We start from the raw sequence: 9,143 nt of genomic DNA on the forward strand, positions 1-9,143 counted from the left end.
ATGAACTGTTCAAGAGAGCTGGATCCAACATAGTGACTCTGGTTCAAATCCCCAGACCAGTCAGTTAACCTTAAAAGCACACCCAGCATTCATGCAAATACCTAAGACCTGATGGACTGGAGGACTGCAGGAAGGGGATCACATGTGCAGGGCTCTCATCTATACCTCCACCCCCATGCACATGCATGTGCTCTATCATGAATAAAGACAAAAAATAAAAAGTATCATTAGATAAACTGAAGAACAACTACTGAATAACATTTAGGAGGTTCTAATATCAAATGTAGGAAATATGTGATATAAATGCTTCCCTAAACATTTAATAAAGCTCTTATTATCTATATTTGCAAATATAGATAATATTTTTAGTTAGAGCATATATCATATTATATAAGTAAAAATTAGGGGCCGGGAGGTGGCGTGGTAGTTAAGGTGCTGGACTCCCACATGGCCAACTACAGTTCGAGTCCTAGACCTGGTGGCTTGACCTGGAAGCTTAAAACTCATGCCAGGTTCATGTGTGTATGTGCCCTAGATCCTGAGAGGAGAATGGAGGAGAAGGGATTGAAGCGTGGCCTTCCACCCAGTGAGTGATTTCTTGCTTTCTGTCTCTCTGTCTCTCTGTGTCTCACTGGTGAACATACATGCCCTACAGCAAAAATCTCTTTAGAAAAAAAAAAAATTAGGGGCCAGCGGGTGATGTGGTGGTTGAGATACTGGACTCCCAATGGCTGACCATGGTTCAAGTCCCAGACCTGGTAGGTTGCTTTCTCACTTTCCCTTTCTCTCTCTTTCTGGTAAAATAAATAAATAAATAAATATTAATAATAAAGTTAAATAATTATTTAAAAATTAACTTCTAATACTTGAAGGACTCTAGGAAAAAGTACCCCTAAGATATAAATTCCTAACTATAAATACCTCAGTAGAGTATGAGTGTACATGGATGTGCTAGGGTGAAACAGAAAGTCTTTAAGTGTTCACACATGGCACAGGGCTAGTCTCTGTACACACTGAACACACTTGCTCTGAAGGCAGCAAACAGAAAGCAGAAGTGGAGAAGGCCTTGGCACCCTGGGCCTTCACACTATGCCTGCCTTATTGAGAACTACCCTCTATTCTCTGAAAAAACAGAATCCAGGGAACCAGCAGTTAGCGTAATGGCTATGTCGCTGGACTCCCACATAGTCGACTGCGGTTCGCATCCTGGACCCGGTGGCTTAGAACTCACGCCAGGCATGTGTACGTGTGTGCCCGCCCAAGATCCTGAGAGGAGAATGGAGGAGAAGGGATTGCGGCGTGACCATCCCCCCTGGGGGGTGATTTCTCGCTTTCTGTCTCTCTGTCTCTCTCTCTCTGTCTGGCGAGCGCACGCACCCTATAGCGAAAAACCTCTCCAAAAAAATAAATAAATAAATAAACAGAATCCACATCCAGCAATAGGAAAGTCGGTAGACAACTGTTACATGCTCATATCAAATACAAGCTTTAAAAGTTACAGCAGTGAATATAATGATATTAAAGCTGTTTATAATACACAATTAAGTAAAAATAAAACAACAAAAAAGAAACAAAAGAAGATATAAAGTTATATATTTGTGTACACAGACACACAGGATCTCATTAAAAATAAAAAATAAATATATACACTCAAAAGCACACATATACTCCAACATAAGGATGTTATTTAAAAGAGGGTTTAAAGAAAAATATCCAAATTATCAATAGAGGTTACAACTGGACATGTAAACTTGTGAATTTTTTTTAAATGTTCAGAGTATCAAATGTTGTACTTAATTAAGCACACAGTTTATTATGGTATACCACTCAGTTTAGAAAAATGATTTTCAGGCCCACACTCAGTGGCACCTGCAGTAGGGATGCTGCTGCACAATTCAGGAGGCCAAACATAGAGGCTCTCGGTTCATGCTCCAAGGCTACCTAAACACAATGGATGTCCATGATTCTGGCTGGCTGCAAGGCTAGAGGGAGGATCATGGGGCAAAGACCCTGTTGACAGTGCATGTCTCTGTGCATGCACATGAGTATGAGTGTGTGGAATAAACACACTTTTAAAAAAATCAAAATAAAACCAATACACTACAAGGAAAACATGTCATTTCTTATGTGTACAGTTACATGTAGAATAATATCTTAGAAGTGAATTGCTAAATCTGAAATGTAAATGCACTTGTAAATTTGATAAACGCTTCCAAGACAACTTCTACAAAGGTTGTATTACATTGTATTTCCAACAGCAGGTATAAAAGTACCTGTTGGGCTTTAATATTACCTACTAGGCCTGTTGTCAAGCCTTGAGATGTTTGCCAATCTGACAGATAAAAAGATATATCACTAAAGTTTTACCTTTCATATTGCATATCATAAATGAAATTGAATTTTTTTGAGCTGTATGTTCTTATTCTTTATCCATTTTCCTTCTGAGTTATTAGTTCCCTTATTAATCTGTAGATACACTTGACACATTAAGGAATGAATATTATTTTCTATGATCTAAGTAGCAAACATTTTCCCAGTCTATTTTTAGTTCTTATTCTGCTGTAGTTTTCCTAACTATTCTTAAGTATAGTTTATCCTTAATTGAAGTGACAGATTTTGTTTTCTACATGGTGATGGGTATGAAAGAAAATCCAATCTTCTTTTTTTAAAAAAGGAAGCAATTTAGAATAAATATAGCTAGTGGGCCAGCGGTTACTCCAAAGCCACTGTCAGCTTACATGTAGTAGAGTATGAAGAGAGCAGTGGGAGGAGGTATGGGTTTGTAAAACAGACAATGCAATTCACTTGATGGTTTTCACTTCCTCAAGGTACTTCTAATGTAGTTGGGAAAGGATAAGGAATTAACCACAGCCCAGCTGTTGTGGCATAAGTGGGAAGACCCATTGCCTGATGGCTGAGGTAACATGGGAGGCCTGAGTTCAGTTCTCAGCCCAACCTGGACAGGCTGGGTGAAGTAGTTCAAGTCTATGGTCCTGGCTAACTGGGAGGTTGGGCAGGGTGATCATGATATGGCAAAATCCTATCAAAATTATACTCCCTTGCATTGGGAAAATAATTAACCATATGCTAAGTGCCAATATTGGAGCATATGCAATTTGCGCCATAGGAGTGCTGCAAGTCAGCAAACAAATGAGCTGGGAAAGATCTGAGATTTTGAGGGAACAGGAACCTTAGATAAAAGCAATAAAGGAAAGGGGTTTCATAAAAAGCCTTTAAGATAGCCTACTGACACAAGCACTCTGACAAACATGTTAACTGAACTTCAAACAGCTATCAAAATAAAATAGAAAGCCCAGTGTTCCATCTCTCAATCCCAGGTCAAATGAAAGTGGGATGGGAATTCCATCAGCTTCTTCGTTACCTAGCCTAGCCCTATGCTCAGATTTCTCCATCAAGAGTGTCTTTGCAGGACCAGCAGATAGTGTAATGGTTACATTGCTGGACTCCCATGTAGTTGACCATGGTTTGACACCCAGACCAGGCAACTTAAAACTCACATCAAGTACATGAGTGGGTGTGCCCAAAATCCCAAGAGAAGAACAGGTTGCAGCATGGCCATCCCCCCTGGGGTGGGGAGATGATTTCTAGCTTTCTGTCTGTCTCTGTCTCTGGTGGGCACACACAGCAAAAATCTCTCAAAACAAAACAAAACAAAAGTATCTTTGGTTGTGTTTAAACTATTCTGCTCACTTAAAATTCTATTTTTTTCATGTCATATCTAACACAGACATAGACAATGGCACAAAGGTGCCTAAAACCTAGCATATGTCTGAAAAAAGAAAAGTCACACTTAACTGTCTGTTAGACAACATTAAATTGCACAAATATTTTATGAAAAAATGCACTTAAAGATTAGAACCAATTATTAACATATATCTCAATACTGCTAGATAAATATTTCCCCTCCTCAATCCTTTTTTGATTTATGGAGCTTTCCCTATTTATGTGTAAATCAATTCTTAGCAGTAAGAGGCTGGGTTAATGATAATGGGTGAGCCCAAAGGACTTTTTAGTATTTGGCAGCAAAGAAATATCAAATTGGTGGGATTAATCAAATTTCAACTGCTACAGATTAACAATATCTTAAAAAATAAATCAAATAAAAATAATGAAGAAAAGTACACTTACATATTTCTAAACAATAAATCACATTTTTATACACATAAAGGACATATATATGTAAGTCATTTTTTAGATATGGTTCAAACATATGAAAATATAAACCTACCAGTCATGGACAGTGGTTCTATTCGCTGCCCTTTACTGTCTTTTCCTTCATAAACCACTGTAACATCATAAATTGCATCTAAATAATTCTTCATAGAATCAAAAGCAACATGAGTTGCCTTTATTCTTGGCGTCAGCACATGTTTTAATACTGCAAGACCTAGAAAAGAAGTTGATTCAGTGTGGCCATAAATTACAAAATACCTCTACAATATAATACTTTAAGTTCAATATAAATTGTTTTTAAAATTCCATGAATAAACAGACTAGACTATATTAATGTTTTAATCTCACATTGAAAGGACTTCAAGTTTAAAAATAAACTCTTACATCCCCTTTTCTATTTAAATCAATATCCATTAAAGCAGTTTAGTAAATATCTACACATACAAGACACAGTATTGGAAGTTGTCAGAAAACCAGAAAGTGGAAGACCTACTTTCCAATTTATTATAGTAAACCCGAGCACTAATGTTTGTATTCTCATTTCTAGCAACTGAAAAAAGGTAGCAGCATCCTGTTTATGGTCACTTGAGCAGTTTGGGGAGTGCAAGTTATAATTTTTGACTACTGGTCCATGATTCCTTTAATTCTATTTCTGTTTAAATAGAGGCTGGAGATGGGGGAGGAGTTAATGACCCCCACTATGTACATTATCTGAAGTAAGAGCTGGTATGGTTCAGATATTGTAAAATAATGACCTGACATTTGTTTTTTTTTTTTTTAATTTGCTATACGGTGTATGCTCTTACCGAAGACAGACAAAGAGAGAAAGAGAGAGGGAGAATGAGAAAACACCCCCCAAGGAGGGATGGCCATGCCACAATCCCTTCTCCATTCTCCCCTCTGGATTTTGGGTATGCATGCACACATGACCAGTATGCTTTTTTAAGCTACCAGGTCTGATATTCAAACCACAAAGTCAGCCATGTGGGATCTTGCTGCCTTAACTCACCTAACCACTGCCCAGCCCAGACCCAATATTTGTAATATAAACTGAAGAACTAGCTTCTTGGCATACTTTTATTAAAAAAAAAAAAAAAAAAAAACTAAGACATAACTCACATATAATAAAATTCATCATTTAATTTATGTACATAACTCATATAATAAAATTCATCATTTAATTTATGTAATTCATTGGTTTTAGGACCATTCATAGAGCTGTGCAACTATCACCAATATCTAATTCCAGATTTTTTTTTTCCTTTGGGAGAGATTATTTCTATAGGTCATGTGCACTGCTAGAAATACAGACAGAAAGAAAGTGAGAAATCAACCCTAAGGGGATAGCCTATAGCTCACCATAATCCCTTCTCCTCCATTCTCCTCTTAGGATTTCTGGCACACATGCACATGTGCCCAGGGTGATTTTCTTCTTCTTTTTTTTTTTTTTCTTTTCTTTTATCATTTTTTTAAAGAGATTTTTGCTATAGGGCGCGTGCGCTCACCAGACAGACAGAGAAAGAAACAAAGACAGAAAGCAAGAAATAACCCCCCGGGGGGATAGTCATGCCGCAATCCCTTCTCCTCCAGTCTCCTCTTGGGATTTTGGGCACGCACGCACATGCGCCGAGCGGGAGTTCTAAGCCACCAGGTCCAGGACGTGAACCACGGCCGACTACGTGGGAGTCCAGCGACATAGCCATTACGCTAACTGCTGGTTCCCCCCAGGGTGATTTTCAAGCCACTACATTCAGGACTCAAACTGTAGTTGGCCACGTGGGAGTCCAGCACCTAAACCACTATGCCATCTGAATTTTTAACAACTATCTCATGCAGACGCCCCACAGTGTTTGTAGACATTACATGTTCCCCTTGCCTCTCAGCCCAGGCTATCACTGCCCTGAATTTTGTTTCTATGGATTTGCTTATTCTAGACATTTCATATAAAAAGAATCAGACACTGTATAACCATTTATGTCTGGTTTCCTTCACCTAGCATAATGTTTTCAAAGTGCATCCACGTTGTTGCATGTACCAGTACTTCATTCCTTTTTATGACTGAATATTCCATTGTGTGAATAAACCACATTTTGTTTGCCCACACCTATTCATCAGTTGATGGATATTTGTGTTGCTTTCACTTTTTGGCCATTAGAAATAATGCTGATACCAACATTCATATAAACTACACGTGAATATAGCTTATAATCGCTATTTGTATGAACATGATTTCAATCTTTTGGGGTATATCTTACGTGTTTTTTAAAACCATCTTTACCTAGCTGGTGGTGTGGTGGTTAAGCCACCTGGATCCTGCACAGCTGACTACGCAGTTCAAGTCCCAGACCTGGCAGCTTGGAAAACACGCCAGGCATGCATGTGTGCATGCCCAAAAACCTGCAAGGAGAATGGAGGAGAAGGAATTGTAGCATGGCCATCCCTCCAGAGGGTGCTTTCTCACTCTTCCTCTCTCTGTCTCTAGGTAAGAGCACATGCCTATAACAAATTTTTTAAAAATATTCTTTAATTTATAAAATATTACAATTAAATAGACTAATTGCATATGAAGTATTCTCATCAGCGTTAAGAATTTGTTTTCTCCTTCCTACTTCCTGCTACCTCCCTTTTCTCCAATTAGAATGTTTACTGACAATTTAACATAAAACAGTAGCTCCCAAAAGTGACATGAAAATAGAGTCGAAAAAACTTTATTTGGGTTTTCTACTGCCTCTCTCCAGGGAAAAGTAGCTGCATAAGGAAGAACAGCTATAGTATGGTGAGACTGTGCTGCTGAAGAATTTTTAAAATGCAGGGTGGTGTGGGAAAGAAAAGGATTCCCACAACCACATATCTGAGTTAAGTCCCCAGGGGAGAACAGTTTAATTTATTCACAAACTTAGAACAAAAGTCTAGGTAGTATACCAAGCTTGGAAACATTTATTTGTCAATTAAATTAGTTAATAATTCTCTCTTTGCTATTAGAATTTATCAAATTTTATTAAGCCTAATGTTTCACAGAATCACCCGGTGGTGTTCAGTAAGAACAATTAATTACTTATAATCTAAGTAAGTTAATAAGAAGATAAGACAGAAAGATACTATTTTTTCAAAAGATGAAAGAAAATTATAATGAAGTTTTGAAAAAATCAGTTTGGTGACAGATAAGTAAGAAATAGTCATTAATAGCTAAACACTCAGAAAATAAAACTTCTAATAAGGAATATACTGGGAGTAACTATTCTGAGCACATTTTCTGTATCGTATTCGCTATATCAAATTCATATCCTGCATATTCCAGGTTTTATTTTCTGACTCCTGAAGAGATCAGCCAATGAGGGAAAACAAAAACAAGGAGCCTATGACAACACAGATGCCCAGAGAATAAAACCTTGCGGAGACGGACATGTTACACATTTTCACTGAAAGAAATGGAGGCAGCATATTAACTTGATCGGTATTTTCACTGCAGTGGAAGGAATGGAAGTTCAAAGAGCAAGTTATGTGAAGTGTCACTATGTGAGAAGAGAAAAAACAACCATAGCAAATTCTTTCCTGTATGTATTTATGAACCCACTGCCTATTCATTTAGAGGGATTAGAATAATATATCCTGACCTAATAAATAGAACCTGTCCCTGCTTGCCGACTCAGAAGTCACTTTCCCATCCTAAATCAGAGCCTGTAATTTCTTCTGGTCCATAAAGAAGATTATTTACAAAACCTTTGACCACGTGGTCTTCAATTCTGAATAGTATGGTATTATGAGACACTCACAATCCCCCAATGTTCTATTATTATTGCAACAATAATTTCATAAAAATATATAGACTCCCACATGGTCAACCACTGTTCAAATCCTGAACCTGGTGGCTTGCTTTCTCATTCACCAACACACCCCACCCTTTGGTCAAATTGAAGAAAAATAATAAATAAATAAAATAAATAATTATTAAAAAAATCCTTGAATGTGAGGAAATAAAATTCTATGAAATATATGTGAGGGTGGTCACAAAGGGAGAGAGAGGTTACAATTAAGGCAAACCAGAACAAAGCACCAACAGAAAGAGACAGGATCAGAAAGTAAGGAAGAAGTGTAAGCAGTCGGATGTATCAGCAGTTTGCAGTACCCACTGCAATTTCCAGATGAATTTCAAGAGGGTAAAAGTGGAGCATTACACTTAGCACAGTACTCTGTCCAAAAACACGATTTTCCATTGGAGCCTCCAGAAAGGATTGTAGCAGTGACAATAGCTAGATTTTAACCCAATAAGCCCCCATGTCAGATTTCTAGACCCTTTGAACTGTAAGAGAATGAATTTGTATTGTTTTAGGCCACTAAATTTGCGATAATTTATCATGGCAGACATAGGAAACAAACATACCATTTATGTTTCCAGTAGAGGGGTAAGAGTCCTTTCCACCAAACAACAGGCAGTAACTTTCTTTTTTACCTCTTTCTGTATCAACCTTCAAAGCCTGGTTTCAAAGTGCTCATCTGATGTATGTCTTTGATTATAAAGGACGATGAACCTTTGTTCACATGTACGAGTTACTCCTACCTCTTGAATTTCTTACTCAAGCCCTTTCTCATTTTTTTAGTTTATGTGTGATTTTTCTTAATTAGCGAAAGCTTTTTATAGCATATGTTTTTATGTTTTGAAAGGACTCTCAAACCTATGAAATAGCCAATATTATTTATAGGATGAAAGCTCAATTTCATTAATCCTAAATAGTTTTAAAATATCAATAACGAGAAATTTAATAATAAAAATTCTAGATATTTGGCGGGCCATTTTCTGTGATTTGAGTTTTACCCCAAAACTCATGTGTTGAGATCTGGTTGTAGCTGGATTAAGAGGATAAAAGCCTGGGACCAGCAGTTAGCATAATGGCTAGGTCACTGGGCTTCCATATAGTTGACAGAGGTTCGAGTCCCAAACTCAGTGGCTT

At 37.5% G+C, this 9,143-nt stretch overlaps 1 protein-coding gene across 2 annotated transcripts in view; it reads right to left on the reverse strand.

Annotated features, from left to right (window-relative positions):
- The window catches only part of AGPAT5 (1-acylglycerol-3-phosphate O-acyltransferase 5), an 81,734-nt gene that overhangs the window by 9,488 nt on the left and 63,103 nt on the right, over positions 1–9,143 (reverse strand). For both annotated transcript variants that reach the window (XM_006165916.3, XM_006165917.3), the window contains exon 6: positions 4,250–4,408. In XM_006165916.3, coding sequence (XP_006165978.1) covers positions 4,250–4,408 — 159 coding nt within the window. The remainder of the gene's footprint in view (positions 1–4,249; positions 4,409–9,143) is intronic.

The sequence above is a fragment of the Tupaia chinensis genome, unplaced genomic scaffold (genome assembly GCF_000334495.1).
Source record: "Tupaia chinensis unplaced genomic scaffold, TupChi_1.0 Scaffold144089_1, whole genome shotgun sequence".
Classification (NCBI taxonomy): Eukaryota; Metazoa; Chordata; class Mammalia; order Scandentia; family Tupaiidae; genus Tupaia; species Tupaia belangeri.